Source organism: Typopeltis vanoorti, chromosome 23 (assembly GCF_054136105.1).
Source record: "Typopeltis vanoorti isolate ZY-2024b chromosome 23, IOZ_Tvanoo_1.0, whole genome shotgun sequence".
NCBI classification, from domain to species: Eukaryota; Metazoa; Arthropoda; class Arachnida; order Uropygi; family Thelyphonidae; genus Typopeltis; species Typopeltis vanoorti.
In genome coordinates, this window is record NC_143571.1 from 66,476,223 (window position 1) to 66,493,673 (window position 17,451).

Consider the following 17,451-nt stretch of genomic DNA (forward strand, 5'->3'; position numbering starts at 1 on the left):
GGCATTGCTACGTCAATCAACTACACATGTTGTTCAAATAGAGTGATGTCTGGTAAATTATGTTCAAGTTGTCTATCTGCCTGAATTTTAATATGCCATAAAATCTTTGTATGTTCTTTTTCAAAAACTTTTTCAAATCCGTGTTCCCAAGGGGTTTTGCAACTATACACGTTGCACAATTTTCACCGATGTCTTTGGCAGTGGCGTTGCTAGAGCTTTTGCGCCCAGGGCGGTCCCTGAGTTTGCCGTCCCTCTCAATACACACCAAAAATACTACAAAAAGTCAAAAGGACGTAGACTATAGGGTAAGGTTCAAAAACCGCCCGGGCGCGGACCTCCTCCTCTTCCCCCTCCCTCCCTCCCCTAGCTACGCCATTGGTCTTCGGACTTGTCTCTTCGTCTTGTTCTGCCATTTGAAATATTTTTCTGTGTACATCCAGTAATTACTTCTCAACAGCTTAAATGTATCGATCGTATCAACTCTTTGTCATTTATCCATCAAACTTTACAGATTAATTGCCTTCAATCTATTTTCACGCTAGCATTTCACAGTCCTCAAATCATTTTTGCTAAATATCTTTGCTTCTTCTCCAGTCGCTTCTTCCCTCCAAATCCTGGTGACCAAATATGAGTACAATAGTCCAAATGTGGTCTGATCAGGACCTTATTGGATCATTACCATTTATCTCTGCTGCTCAACATCCACCTTGGCACTGCAGCTACCATCAGAGTTGTTTTTACCGTTTGCAATATATCCCGTGAATTTCGAACTTCTGCATCATTATCCAAAGATCTGTACTTCTTCCATTTCCTAATAATCTCTTTATATAATAATCTCTTTTTTCTTGAATTAGATCTGTATTGCGAACTTAGAGAAATATTTAATATTCTTCGTATTGAAGCTAAACTTAATTTCTTTTCAATATGTGACTCATGTAATTGAAATCAATATTTATCATTTTTGGAATAATATCGTGATGTTCGTTGATAAGTTAGTGAATGTTTGAGAGTTTGTGCAATGGACCGATTCAATATTTTGGCACATCGAACTGCCACAGGGTTTCCATAGGTTTCGAAGTGCTTCACCATAACTGAGGAACGTGGTTTTGCTCACTAGTAGTAGGCTTAAGTTTATTTGTTTAATTATAGGTATTATTTATTATTATCGCTGGACGTAACAGAATATAATAGAAAGAAACAGAAGCACAACTACAACAGGCTTGTAGTTGTTTGTCGCAAGGATTTGTAGAATGAACCCAGCAGCTACACCAACACCTGCTACTGATAAACACGGAGACGACAGATGGATGTGCATGGTAATTTAATGTACATATAATATATTAATTTAATTTTCCAAACAAAAGAATAACTTGCAATTAAACTAAATTAAGGGATAAGGAATAAAGGGGGGGGGAGACATTTTTGAAAATCCTTGTAATCCACGCTTACTCGTTCAGAAATTGCCCAGTAACAATAGCTGCGTTATAATTTTCTGAGTACCAGCAAAAAATACGCAAGTCAGAATAAAAGTTTTGCACTGCATTCACAGAATGACATTTAATGTTTCATTAGTAGAATTCACTTTGTTTTGTAACGATAGATTTATGTCTGAAATACTTTATGATTCATAAAATTATTTAAGTATGTTTCGTACATACGATTTATTTTGGAAAGGAAAAACACCCATTATCACAAGCAATTTATTGGTCGATTGTAACATGCAAATATAAGTGATTGATTGTAAGATGACAAAAAAAAAAAAAAACCGATGTAATTAGTCTCTCTTTAGACCCCAGTTTGTTATTGGAGTAGCATAGACATTGATTGGAATAGTTGTGAAATGCAAAACATGCAGCCAGTTTATTTCCTTGATTAGCTATGTTTCTTAAAGTGAAACCAAGCTTCAGATATTTCAGTTAATTTAGGAAGCACAGTTTATAATGGTTAACAAGGGTTAAATCTTAAAGATTTGAAACCCTGACATAACTGATGTTCACATTACCATAGTATGGTTATATGCTGAATCTTGGTGAAGTCTAGTTGGTCTGCACTATACTCTGCCTGTGCATTTATGTTGGTGGGCCTGTGAGTAGCTCTTGATACATTCTCCAGCCAGAAGGTGTTAAATGTCAGACTGGAAGTAACTATCTATGAGTTGTTGTTGTTGTCGAGTCCATTGAAGAGCTAGATATGACCGTGGATCTGTAGAACTGCTTTGGCAATCTGTTTAGCAAAACTGACAATAACCCTAGAGCTTTTCTCTAGGGTTATTGTCAGTTTTCTGTGGAGCAGCAGCAATTGCTGGATAAGAATAATATGGACAGTTGTTAGTTCAACTCCTGGACAGTTTTTGCATGTTTCATAGCTTCTACTACCATCTGGCTGAATTTTCATGCCTTTAAAATGTTCCGATCTTAGTCTGATTGTGGTTATTTCTCTATTTTCATTTATTTCACTGATTTCATTCTTCTTCTTGATAGTTTGTTTTACCAATCTTATTTTGGCGACACAGCATCAGTTAGTGATGGTGTAATTTTTGAGGTAAGTATCTTGCTTCTTTGGCTAGTCTGTCTGCTCTTTCATTGCCTTCAATATTTACATGGGCTGGTATCCATTGCAGTGTGCAGTTCTTATTTTTCAATTTTAAGGTTGTTAGTAGTTTCCTGTGTGAGTTTTGTTTTTCTATTTTTAATGCTTCAAGTGCAGATTTTGGGTCACTGTAGATGGTTATTCCTTCTGTAATTTGAGAGCTGTTTGTATGGCCGTTAATTCACAAGTGAAGTGTGAAGCTGTTTTGCCAGGTGTAGTTTTGATTTTTATTTCCTTGCTTCTAGGTAGAGCTAGAAAAAACCCTGAACTTCTTCGTTGAGTGCTTCATCAGATGATCCATCAGTGTAGGCAATGACATGGTTTGGATTATTTAAGTAATGTATAGTGTCAAGTCCTTTTTATTTTCTTGCTGTGAATCCTTTTTTGAACAAGGTTCAAAGAGATTTTAGTTTATCATTGTGTTTTTTGATAGAATAGTGGAAAAGAATGGCTCTTTGCTTATTTCAGTGGATAGGTGCTCTAAGTCAATCTGTTTTCTAATTTCTTGATCATATTTTAACATAGATGATCTCTTTGTCTAGATTTTCTTGTCCAGGCATCGAAAGTCCTAAGTGAGATGTGATCCTGTTGTTGGCTCCTGATTCTATTAGTGAATTTAACTGTGGAGAGTTTTCTTCTGTCTTCTAGTATGTGAAGCCCACACTCTTGTTGAGTTTTTAAATTATTTGTGGATGAGACTGCACCTATGATGATTTTTGCTGCTCTTGATTGTACTCTGTCAAGTTTTTTTTAAGCTAGTAGAAGCTGGAGCCCAGATTGCTGAGGCATGTTCCATAGTGGGTCGTATGAGTGCCATATATGTAGTTTTGAGTGTCTTCAGTTTTGCATCCATTTTGTTCCACAAAGCCTTTTGATGATATTAAGCTTTTTAAGCTCACTATCTATGAGTGAAACCATCAATAGGTAGCAGTAAAGGTGTGGTCACATTCTCAGAAGAAAGCCTAAGTCTGCAGAATTAGGCAAACTTGCCCTTTCATAATGAGTTTCATAACCAGTGCTTTATATGGGGAGTTGGAAGTATTTCAACAACACCATATTTAGACTCCAGAGTAAAGTCCCAGTTTACTTTTGCTCAATATTATTTAACATGCAGTAGTAACGATATTTCCAAATTTATATCATCATAGAATCCAAGATTTCCTCTTTTCAGAGGTACAATTTTAAAATAGTTATTCCACAGATTGGCTATTATATAGCATACTGAATATAACCCAATTGTACGTAACATTTTAAGAAGTTTTTGGATTTGCTAGTAAATAATCCTGTGGTGTAACTTGAGGGAACCTGATAGTAGTTTGTAGGAGGGCAGGGCACACTGCTGAGGCAGAGCCAGCTCTACCGACGGCGCAAGACGAGCATTTGCACGAGGTGACAAGTTTTTTGGGGAGCAAAATTCTCATAAACTAAACGAAAAATAAGGGGGGAAGGGGCAGCAAAATATGCTACTGCACGGGGTGACAAAATTCCTAGGGGCGGCCCTGTGCTGAGGCCATTATTTCCTAATTATTTGCGTGAAATTCTCCATGTGTATGGCTTAGCAAATTACTGTATTTTGTGTTAATTTGAGCTTAAACAACCATGAAAAGTAATGTAGAGAAAAATAATTATGGAAAAAGAAACTTTAGTGATGTCCATTTCCATCTTGAATTGGTCAAAGCTTATTTTTTCTTAAAAAAAAAAAAAATCAGTTTCTTTAGTTGACAATTGTCTTCTTCCAATTACATATTGACTCTTTTCATCTCAAATGTGTCATTTCTACAATGATTGCACTAATATCCCATGTATTCAACTTAAATCTCCTCTTTGTCTCAATCTGTCAAATTATTTAACTCTGTGATAATTATATCTATTACTACTACTACTATTAACTTTTTGATACCCTTTAAATATTAGTTTTGTCCATCTGTCTTTCCTAGCAGTCTCAATGTTCACATCTACAGCTGACTTCCTTTTCATATTGCATTGAGTCAGCAGATATACATGATGTTGCTATGACCAACAGTTTTATGTAAATTATTCATGTGCATACCATAATACTTGATAATCTCCCTAATGGTTTGGTGAAGAATACATTTTTGGTAAATTTCATTAGATATCTTGAAAAAAATTTTCAGATATTCATAAACTGAAATATGTAAATAAACAGGAATTTGAACTTTAAAGTTTCCAAATAATCATCATGTCAATCCACATAATTTGCTTGAAAGTTAATGTTGTATATAATCTCTTAATGACTGTATTATTATAGTCTAGTGTGTGGCATTCCACAATCTGGCTTCTGTTTAATTGGTGTATCTTTTATTATTATTTTATTTTGTTATCTGTTGCTCAGTTATAGTCCATTTAGTTGCTTTATCAATGTTAGCTTTTTTTGCAGATTGATAGTTTTGGCTAGCCATCATCTGACTAGTTTAGTTCATTCAACTAGTCAGTCATGTCCTATTTTAGTTAAAATTTGCCAGTAACCATTCTGCTTATATAGTATATAAATGATGAATAAATATCAAAATAATAGCATATTTATATACTAAATAAGTGCATATTTAGTATATAAATATGCATCTCAGTATTTGTGTGTGTGTAATAAGAATAAATTTAAAATATATTTAAAAACTTAAATAAATGTAAGTTACATTAAATTTATATCATAACAAATTTTTTGCTGAAAAAAGTTTATCTGTTTTTACATGGAAATTCAGCTAATTCATTGATATTATAAAACAACAACAAAAATGGAACTTCTAAACTTTTTATTAAAAAAACAAAAAAACGTGCCTGCATATTTTTATTAATAACCATAATATTGAAGGTTTAAGTTGTTTTTTTTTTTTATCTATAATTCTAAATCAAGAATAATATTTCTTAAATTGAAAATTCAGTTTTTCTATTCTTTAGATTAATACAGTTTTGAATTCAAATGAGTACTGGTGAATACTGATGAATTACTACCGTATGTTGGTCAGCCAGAATAGCAAGGAATTAAGATCAATTTTGATGATATGCAGAATTCTACATTGACTGTGAAGCTGAAACAAAAGTCCCAGATAGAACATGGTGTAAAATTATATTATTATTTTTATTTATGTTATTCTTTTTGATTCGATTCAAAGTCTTTCACTATTTTACCTTTCACTTATTTTAACTTATTCACTTACTTTACTTTATTTTACTCGTAACATCATCATCAACAACCATGGGTCCAGTGACCGTAGGTGTCTGCTGCCATCTTGATATGATTCTTCCACTGCATTCTATTTTGTGCAAGATGACTCAGTTTGTGTATAGAGTCTCCGCACCATTTGACGATATCATCGCCCCATTCGCTGTTTGGTCTTCCTCTTTTGTTCTTTCCTACAATCATTCCAAACAGCAACATTTTTAATTTTCTCTCATCATTCATTCTACATATATGGCCAAATAGACGTAATTTCCTTTTGATTATTTTCTGGATCAGGTTTATTATTATTATTATTATTGTTCCGGGAAACTCCAAGGAGTCGACAGACTCATCGAGGGAGGCCCTAACATCATGTCTGGAACAACTATTCAACATTCACACAGTATCTATCATATCTTGCCTTGAACTCATTCACGGTCGTAGCACCCACAACAGACTCTGGAAGCTTATTCCACTCATTCACCACTCTCCAAGTAAAAAACCTAGCTCTAACACCCTTGTCAACCACGCTCTTGCCCAGCTTCCATGCATGGCCCCTAGTCCTCCAACCACCAGTCATATTTTCAAAAATATCTTCTGGATCAATCTTATAAAAACCCTTCAGTAATTTGAATGTCTCAATCATATCACCCCTCCTTCGCCTATCATCCAATTTCTGCAACCCACAAATCCTCAACCTATTCTCATAAGGTTCATTCCACAGTCCTGCTATCATCTTGGTCAGTTGTCTCTGGACCCTCTCCACTTCCTCCCCATCACGAAGAAACTCTGGTGCCCATAACTGGGCACAGAAGTCCAGATGGGGTCTTATCAAGGCTCGATACAGAGGAACAACAACTTGTTTGTCTCTGCATGTTAAAGTATTTTTCATAAGCCAAGTGATTTGGTGAGCTGTTTTAGTCACTTTTGCAATGTGCCCCCTAAACTTCAACTCCCTATCCACCAGCACTCCCAAATCCCTGGCCTCATCAATCTCCTGGAGTACGGTTCCACCAATGCGATATACTGCTGCTGTTCTTTTCACCCCAAAGTGCATAACCTTATACTTTGCCACATTAAACTGACATCCATTTTTCCTAGCCCAGTCCTCCAAACTATCCAAATCATCCTGTAAAATTTTGACATCCTATGCACTCACAATTGCTCTACCCAACTTTGCATCATCAGCAAACAAGTGAACACTTCCTCTCAAAGCCTTTCCAATATCATTGATGAACAAATTGAAAAGCAGTGGTCCAAGAACAGAGCCCTGCGGCACTCCACTAGTCACAAGACGTCTTTTTGACTCCGCTCCTGAATAAACCACTCTCTGGTATCTCTCCTTTAACCACCCTCCTATCCATCTTACCAACCCTATATCTATCCCCATCTGCTCCAGTTTACTGATTAGGGTTCCATGTGGTATCCTGTCAAAGGCCTTGGCAAGGTCCAGTAGTATCACTGTAAACCCATTACCCCCTATCCAGTTCAGCCGTCACTTGTTATAAAACGTGAGCAAGTTACTGAGGCATGATCTACCCTTCACAAAACCATGTTGTCCCCCATACAATATCCCATTTGCATCTATCCAATCCTGTATTCTTTTCTTGACTAATTTCTCTAAGACCTTGACAATGATTCCTGATATGCCAATAAGTCGGTAATTTACAACAGCAGTCTTGGAACCACCTTTATGCAGTGGAACTATTTTCCCCTCCTTCCACCCGCTCGGGACTAACCCGGACCCGAGACTCAAATTAAACAAAATGGTCAAGGGTACTGACAATTCTTTAGCTGCTTCTCGTACTACACGAGCTGGTATACCATCCAATCCCACAGATGTATTGACATTGAGGTTATGCAATAGACTACTCACCTCCACTTCATTCACCACAATTCCTGTATAATCTACTGGTTTATTCGTTTCTGTAATGTCACCACCTGGATGATATATTCTTGCAAAGTGCTCACTCAGTAACTCAGCTATCTCAACTGATTCAGTTACCTCCCTACCATCGGCATTCTTTAAAATCATTCTGCCATGTACATTTTTCCTTTTACTTGTTACATATCTAAAAAACTGTTTAGGATTCTCTTTAGCCTGCATGGCCAATGTTCTTTCGTAATCCTTTTTTGCTTTTCTTGCCACACTCGTCACCCTTCTGGCCTGCGCTTTATACCGTTCATGTGCCTGCCGGTCACTTTTCTCCTTAAATTCCCTCCATAGTTGTTTCTTTTTTTGCAGCTCAAGCTTAATGGTGTTATTCATCCATTTAACCCCTACTTGATTTATTATTCGGACTCTAGGTATACAGTCAGCCATTGCTTCATGCAAGCACTTCCTAACTACCTCCCATGCACTATCAACTTCTAGTCCTTGCAGCTGTACATGCCATGGCACTGAGCCAATCAAACTCCTAAGCTTGTCATACTTTCCCGCCCGATAATTCCACATGTACCCTGTCTTAATTGAATATTCTACACCTTTAGCCACCTCCCAAGTCAAGACCCTATGATCACTCTCACCGATTGGTAGCAATGTGGTCATATTTGTTACAGCCAAATCATCATCATCATCAAATTCCTGCCATGTACCCTCAAGGGGTGTACAGGATATGATAGTACTACATGAAAAAAATTACATCATTATTAATTTCCTATCTACAATTTTCCTCCAAATCAGTCTGTTACTTGTCAAGACTCCAACATTATCAGATCTTATATTTCTATCGTCTAAAGCATTTTGTACCGTATCAATCCACCTATATCTTGGGCTTCCTCTGGGTCGTTTTGCTGCCAACCTGGCAGAGAACACTTGTTTTGCTAATCTTTCCTCACCCATTCTGTTTAAGTGACCATACCACCTAAGATTAGCTCTGCTAACGCATTCCTGGATGCTGACAATGTCAAGTTCTTTCCTAATATCCTCGTTTTTAATATGATATTGCCATTGATGCCATCTGTTCATGCCTATAATCTTTCTCAGGACTCTCATATCTGTGGTCTCTAGTCTTTGGTCAAGTGTTTTACTTCTGACCCAGCTCTCAGATCCATAAGTTAACACTGGTTTGAACACTGTCTTGTACACAGCTAATTTAGTGTTCTGACTGATTTCTCTCTTATTCCATATGAATTTATTCAATTGACTTCCCACCATACCAGCTTTGCTGATTCTGTTGTCTATTTCTATATTTAATTTACCATCTTCAGTAAAAATCGTGCCTAAATAGCTGAAATGTTTTACTTGTTCCACAGGTTCTGCATTCACAACACAGTTGACATTTTCAATGATTCTGCCTATTTTCATTGTCTTTGTCTTTTTATTGCTGACATTCATACCATATCTATTACAACAGCTATTCAATTTAGTCAGAGAATCTTGCAGACTTGTAGCAGATTTATTTAGAAGTATAACATCATCCGCATAAAGCAAAGAGCTGACATTAACATCTCCAATTTTGATATCATGTTTAATACCACTTTCCTTCATAATGTGATCCATATAGATAATGAATAACAGAGGGGATAATGTACATCCTTGTCTCACACCAGATTTAACATTAAACCATCTTCCTGTACTTCCTTCAATTCTAACTGCTGACTCACAACTCAAATAAAGACTAAGTATTGCTTGATATAATGCCCCATTGACACCATATAACTGCAGCGTATTGAATAGCTTCTCTCTTGGCACCTTGTCATATGCCTTTTCCAAATCGACAAAACTTAAATACAGATCTTTGTTATATTCCCATGCTTTCTCGACTATTTGTCGTAAAGTGAAGATCTGATCCTGACAGCCTCTATTTGGCCTGAATCCAGCTTGTTCTTCACCAACTTTTCTTCCACAATTCTTCTCAACCGTTTCTCAAGTATACTTGCATAGATCTTGCCAGGAACACTCAGTAGGGAAATACCTCTGTAATTCTCACATTCAGTTTTATTTCCCTTTTTATATATGGGTACTATGAGAGCTCTACTCCAATCATCGGGAATTCGTCCCTCTGTCCAGGCTTTCTGAACTATGCAGTGCAGCCACTATAAGACTCTTATACCACCATACTTCAGCATTTCTGGTCGAATATCATCTACTCCTGCTGCCTTTCCACATTTCAAGCCTTTGATGGCTTTTTCTACTTCAAGTATGGATATGTATTCCTGACTGCATGCCTGGTCAGTGTTTTTTATCACTGTGCTGTCATCACTGCTTGTTTCATTTAGCAGTTTTTCAAAGTAATTACTCCATACTTCAAGGATATCTTTTTCTCCTGTTTTCATTTCACCTTTATCATCTCTAATTCCTTTTACAGCACTCTTTCCTCCATTCCTAAGCTTCTTCAACAACCTCCAGAATATTTTGCCGCCACCTTGATATTTATTTTCTATATTCTTGCCAAAGTCCTCCCATGACTTTTGTTTAGCTAGTTTTACACACTGTTTAGCTTTCTTACATTTGTCTCTGTATTCTGTAAGAGTAAAAGCTGACTTATTTGCCAGGAACTTTTGATATGCTTTCTTCTTTTCCTTCACTGCCTCTTTAACTTCCTGTGTCCACCAGGGAGTTCTGATTTTTTTATCCTTGCACACAACCTCACCACATGCCTCTCTGGCAGAATCAATCAATGTTTCCTTCAGAGTTTGTCACTGAATCTTCAAGGTTTGATTCCTGTTCTCAAACTCTTTCACTTTCTTTTCAATAATATTTCTGTATTTTAGTCTACGGTTCACATCTGAGAGCTGCTCAACTTTTATTCGCTTTAAAACTTTCTTACATGTTATTCTTTTCAATATGAAATTCAATTTTATCCTGCTCAAGACTAAATAGTGATCACTTCCAATTTCAAATCCTCTGTACACTCTGGTGTCCTGCACCAGGGAGAAAACATCACTATCAACAATAACATAGTCAATGAGACTTTTCTTATTCCTAGCCTCTTCTCTCCATGTGAATTTGTGCACATTTTTATGTTGGAACATGGTGTTAGTAATAACCAGTCCATGTCCTGAGCAGAAATCCAACAGATATTTGCCATTATTATTAGCTTTGCTCTTTTCTCCAAATTTTCCCAAAATATTTTTGTATGTCTCACAATCATTTCCTACTCTGCTATTTAGATCCCCAACAAGGACCAACTTTTCATTTTTCATTGTGTCAGTTGCTTTTTCTAAAGCCTCAAAAAATTCCTCCACTTTTACCTTAGTAGAACCTTCTGTGGGACCATAGGCTAATGTGCCTCCCTAGCGCAATTGGAAGAACGACGGTACATTGCGCCCTTCGATTGGAATAGGCCTAAGTTCGATTCTCGTCGCGACGGGAGGAATCTTTATCTGGTCGATTTCAATCGAAGGTGAGGTAGCCGATCTCATACGGAGGTAGCAGGGTTTTTTCTCCCGGGAAACTCGGGTTTTTCATCCCGCATACAGACAAATCGGCCTTTCAGAACACGCAATTTACAGACAAAACATACTAGTTGTGGAAGTGGTGGAGGTGGGCTGTAGATGGCGTTGATGGAGATGATCCGTAGTAGTGGTTGAGACAGTTGTAGGTGTCCTCTCGCGATGGGTCTTCGGACTCCTTGGAGGTGTCGGGAATAATAATAATAATAATAATAGGCACAAATAAGTCTCATTGTCCAGTTCCCCATTCTCATATTTGCCCACATTACTCTACTTGAGACTGACTGCCATTCAAGAAGATTAGCCTCGTATTTTGTGTTGAATACTATGGCTACTCCTTCTTTTCCTTGATTGTCATTGCCTGAATATAACATTTTGTATTTATTGTTCAGAAAGATCTCACCAATTTTGGTCTTTTTTGTTTCAGTCACCCCTATTATGTCGATCTGGTACTAGCCAAATCCTCAGATGTAATTACTAGGTCAAGCACTCTCTGACCCCTAGTATTTTCCATTACATGCTGTCGCAGATAGTTATCCCTTAACCGCATAAAATCCAATTCCTTCCTCCCGTGTGTCCTCTCCTCACTCCAATCAATGCGACCATAGTTGAAATCTCCCATAATAATCACCCTCCTTCCACTCATTTCTTCTATTTGCTTGTGCATACTGTCACCACCATCTTTTCCATCACCTGGTCTATAGCAGCACCCAATTGTATATTTAGTTCTGCTAGCCACAATCTCACACCAAATGGCCTCAAATGCGCTCTTTTCTCTATCCTGCAATTCAACTTCTATTCTCCTTGGCTGTAGCTCATCAGCTATTATCAACAATACTCTTCCCTCATTTTATTCTCTCTGTCATTCCTGAACACACTATACCCATCACATTCAATCCCACTAGCTATATCATCTACAGTCAGCCATGTTTCACTAATACCAATAACCTGTGGTCTGAAAGTGCCAACCATGGCCAAAAACTCTTCCTTCTTGTTCCTAATACTCCTAGTATTAGTGTACATGAATTTAAGACCCCCATTAGCCCCAACCCTACCTTGATGCCTTATATTAACTATCCCACTCTGGTTTGTTGTCCTTATTTGCTCTAGCATATTATATTCATTCTTACATTCAACTGCCTCCCTAAGGACTGTATATCTACTCCCACCCCCCCTTAACAAATCTAGTTCCCCTGAATTTGCACATCCACTACATTCAGCAACACTCTCTCAAGTCTTCTTACACCCTAACCATTCAAATGCAGGCCATCCATCGTATATATATCCTTTCGCCCATCAAACTCACTCCACACGTCCACAAATTCCACACCACTCGTCATACATAACCCACGCATAAAGTCATTCGCAATTATGGCCCTGCTTTTAAACATTTCACTGTCATACCGTGGCAAAAGACTAATCATTCTAACTCTCTCACTCTTTTCTTTTGCTACCTCAAACAATTCATTCAGGTCTTCTATCATTTCCATTTTATCTCCTTTCAAATCATTCGTACCTGCCACAACAATCATTTCTTTCACCCTTTCCTTTTGCTCTCTAATAGACTCCATTACATCCTTTATGGTCGCACCAGGTTGGTACGATTTTGTCAAATCCTCTACTAACACACCTCGTACTAACGAGTCTCCATACAGCACTCTATCCTTCATTTTGTTCATGTTCACATTCATACGCCTATTTTTCCTGTCATACCTTTTATTACTGGTTGGTTCATTCAGTCGACTTTTGTTCATGCACTCTAGCTGCTGTTTTGCCCTTTCTATCGCACCATTCAACAACGCAATCTCACTCAATGCATCTATCTCATCTTTTTTATTCTCTGAGAAACCATTAATACTATCATTCACACTTTCTACATTCACACTCTCATAATTCTCATGTACAACCTTGCCGTTTCTTGTCATATCGCTATTTTCTTCATTCTGAAGTTTGACAAAATTATCACACTCACGATCCGAAATACACTTCAATTCCTCATTCTCCCTACATTTTCTACACACATTCAATCCTTTATTATCATCTATCCACACTCCGACCGCACTTCGTAAAGCGTACATTTCACAGCTAGTACACTGACTCATTTCTTTTATACTACCGTTCTTTGATAAAGATGGCTAACCATCATTACTGGCCGCCATTTTCCTTCGTACAGGTGCCATAATTATTGCAACGTGTTTTATTAAATAAGTTATAACACACCAAAAACACACAAATAGACGCACTAAAATACGCAAGGCAAACAAAACCACGCAATATTAAGTAATTTTATCAACGATAACTGAAAATAATACTTATCTTATCTTATCAGGAGCTTGCACGAACACTACACACTACGATATAACCTCGAACCCCGTCCCCCAAAGGTTTTCTTTTGGTTGTATTCATCTGTAGATTTCCTCATTGTTCACTTTCTGTATCCAGCTTATTCTCAAGATCTTTCTATAGCACTTCCTCTCAAATGCCAATATCCTCCTTTCAGATTCTCTCAGGAGTACCCAGGCCTCACATCTATAGAGCATGCTGCTGAAGATACAGGTTTCTACAATGCACAGTTTAGTTTGCATCTTTATAGCTCGGCTCTTCCATATTTTGTCCATGGCTTTTAAAATAGTTGTTGCTCTGGCTATTCTAATTTTTATCTCTTTTTTGGGGTCCAAGTCATGCGTCATGTGGCATCGAAGATATATGAAGTGTTCCACATTTTCTAGTTGAAAATGTGGAACACTTTCAACTAGAAAATGTATACACCATTACTAACTTCTTATCTACAATTTTTCTGCAAATCAATCTGTTACCTGTCAAGACTCCAACTTTATCAGATCTTATATTTCTGTCTTCTAAGGCAATTTTTACCATATCAACCCACCTATATCTTGGTCTTCTGCTGGGTCTTTTTCCTGTCAACCTGGCAAAGAACACTTATTTTGCTAATCTTTCCTCTCCCACTCTGTTTAAGTGATCATACCTCCTGAGATTAGCTCTGCTAACACATTCCTGGATGCTAAAAATGTCAAGTTCTTTCCTAATATCCTTGTTTTTAATATGACATTGCCACTGATGCCATCTGTTCACCCCTCTAATCTTTCTCAGGACTCTCATATCTGTGGTCTCTAGTCTTTGGTCAAGTGTTTTATTTCTAACCCAGCTCTCAGATCCATAAGTTAAAATTGGTTTGAACACTGTCTTGTATATAGCTAATTTAGTGTTTTCACTAATTTCTCTCTTATTCCATATAAATTTATTCAGTTGACTTCCTACAATACCAGCTTTGTTGATTCTGTTGTCTATTTCCATATTTGATTTACCATCTTCAGTAAGAATGGTGCCTAAAAGCTAAAATGTTTTACTTGTTTTATAGGTTCTTCATTCAAAATGCAGTTGATATTTTCATTGCTTCTGCCTATTTTCATTGTCTTTGTCTTGTTATTGCTGACCTTCATACCAAATCTATTACAAGAGTTATTCACTTTAGTCAGGGAATCCTGCAGACTTGTAACAGATTTATTTAGTAGTATAACATCATCTGCATAGAGTAAAGAGCTGCGATTAACATCTCCAATTTTGACATCAGGTTTAATACCGCTTTCCTTCATGATGCGATCCGTATAGATAATAAATAACAGAGGGAATAATGTACATCCTTATCTGACACCAGATTTAACGTAAAACCATTTTCCTGTACTTATTGAAAGAAGTACAGGAAAATGGCTTTCAATTCTAACTGCTTGCTTACAACTCAAATAAAGACTAAATATTGCTTGATATACTGCTCCATTGACACCATACAACTGTAGCACTTTGAACAGCTTCTCTCTTTGCACCCTATCATACGCCTTTTCCAGATCTTCAAAACTTAAATGCAGATCTTTGTTATATTCCCACGGTTTCTCAACTATTTGTCGTAACATGAAAATTTGATCCTGAGAGCCTCTATTTGTCCTGAATTTAGCTTGTTCGTCACCAAGCTTTCCTTCCACAATTCTTTTCAACCATTTATCAAGTTTACTTGAATAAATCTTACCATGAACATTCAGTAGGGATATACCTCTGCAATTCTCACATTTAGTTTTATTTCCCTTTTTATATATGGGTATTATGAGAGCTCTACTCCAGTTATCTGGAATTCGCCCATCTGTCTAGTCCTTCTGAATTATGTGGTGTAGCCACTGTAAGACTTTAATACCTCCATACTTGAGCTTTCTGGTCAAATATCAACTACTCCCGCTGCCTTTCTACATTTCGGGCTTTTGATGGCTTTTTTTACTTCAAGTATGGATATGTATTCCCGGTTGCATGTCTGTTGAGTGTTTTTTACTACTGTGCTGTCATCACTGTTTATTTCAATTAGCAATTTTTCAAAGTAATTGCTCCATACATCAAGGATATCTTTTTCACCAGTTTTCATGTCACTTTATCATCTCTAATTCCTTTTATAGCACTCTTTCCTCCATTTCTGAGCTTTCTCAACACCCTCTAGAAGATTTTGTTTTACACAGTGTTTAGCTTTCTTACCTTTGTCTCTGTATTTTCTAAGAGCACAAGCTGACTTATTTGCCAGGAACTTTTGATATGCTTCCTTCTTTTCCTTTACCTCTTTAACTTCCCGTGTCCACCATGCAGTTCTGATTTTGCACACAACTTCATCACATACCTCTCTGGCTGAATCAGTCAGGGTTTTCTTTAGTATTTATCATTGACTCTCTAAGGTTTGGTTCCTGTTCTCAAACTGTTTCATTTTTTTCTTGAATAATGTTTGTGTATTTTATTCTACAGTTCTCATCTGAGAGCTGCTCAACTTTTTTTGCTTTAAAACTTTTGAATTGAAATTTCAATTCAATATGAAATTCAATTTTATCCTGCTCAAGACTAAATGGTGATCACTTCCAATTTCAAATCCTCTGTACACTCTAGTGTCCTGCACCAGTGGGAAAACATCAATATCAACAATAACATAGTCAATGAGACTTTTCTTATTCCTTGCCTCTTCTCTCCATGTAAATTTGTGTGCATTTTTATGTTGGCACATTGTATTAGTAATAACCAGTTCATGTTCTTCTGAGCAGAAATCCAACAGGTATTTGCCATAATTATTAGCTTTGCTCTTTTCTCCAAATTTTCCAAAAATGTTTTTGTATGTCTGACAATCATTTCCTACTCTGCTATTTAGATCTCCAACAAGGACCAACTTTTCCTTTTTCATCGTGTCAGTTGCTTTCTCTAAAAAGCCTCAAAAAATTCCTCTGCTTCTACTTTAGTAGAACCTTCTGTGGGACCATAAGCACAAACAAGTCTCATTGTCCAATTTCCCATTCTGATATTTGCCTACGTCACTCTACTTGATATTGCTTGCCATTCAAGAAGATTAGTCTCATATTTTGTGTTTAATTCTATAACTACACCTTATTTTCCCTGATTGTCATTGCCTGAATATAACATTTTGTATTTATTGCTCAGAAATATCTCACCAGATTTTGTCTTTTTGTTTCAGTGACCTCTATTATGTTTATCTGGTACTTATCCAATTCCTCAGCTAGCTCCATTTCTTTGCTATTCAGACTTCTTATGTTGATAGTACCGATCCTGAACTCTGGTGACGAGTTGGGGGTGTCTTTTATTATTTGTTTCAGTAGCTGACTTTTCGCTGTTTGCCCTGATTCCCTGGCAAAAACAATGGGGACCTTGTTTAACTGGGCGACACCCCAGCTGGCATGAAATTCTGTCATGTTGTACCATCATTTTTATATTTTGGTTTAAGCCAATAAGAATACAATTTGGTCAGCTAAATCCCAAATTGCCAGCCCATCCTTGTTCGTTCAGTATCCAGGTAGATACCTAACGTATAATCAAGATAATAAAATATCTGTGAAGAACAATAATTTAACATCAAGCTGGAAACCAATAAATAGTGGAATCTATCAGGGCTGTCCTCTCTCACTGTTTTTATTTAATATATACATAGATAAAATCATAAAAGAATGGAAGATAACTAATGAAGAAAGATTCAAGATAAACCTTAACAACAGATTTGCTACCCTGCTTTTTGTTGATGACCAAATAATCCTTGGAAACAATGAAGATGAACTACAGAAATCATTATGCAGTGTCGAAATAATCTGATAGAAACATATGGAAATATCAACAGACAAAACAAAAGTCATGGCCTTCAAAGGTGCTAACCCAATAAGAAGCAAAATAGTAATAAACAACAAAATAGAGCAAGGAAATACATTCAAATATTTAGGATGCACAGTGTCATCTGAAAATGA

The 17,451-nt window shown here is 36.8% G+C and overlaps 1 protein-coding gene across 2 annotated transcripts in view; it reads left to right on the forward strand.

The window, feature by feature from the left end:
• The first annotated feature begins 1,027 nt into the window (after positions 1-1,027).
• Positions 1,028-17,451, forward strand: part of Paf-AHalpha (Platelet-activating factor acetylhydrolase alpha) — an 80,141-nt gene continuing 63,717 nt past the window's right edge. The window contains exons 1-2 of one of the 2 annotated variants that reach the window (XM_090412573.1): positions 1,028-1,316; positions 5,506-5,666. In XM_090412573.1, coding sequence (XP_090268699.1) covers positions 5,610-5,666 — 57 coding nt within the window. In that variant the 5' untranslated portion in view covers positions 1,028-1,316; positions 5,506-5,609. The remainder of the gene's footprint in view (positions 1,317-5,505; positions 5,667-17,451) is intronic. The other variant, XM_090412572.1, reaches the window with a different exon arrangement.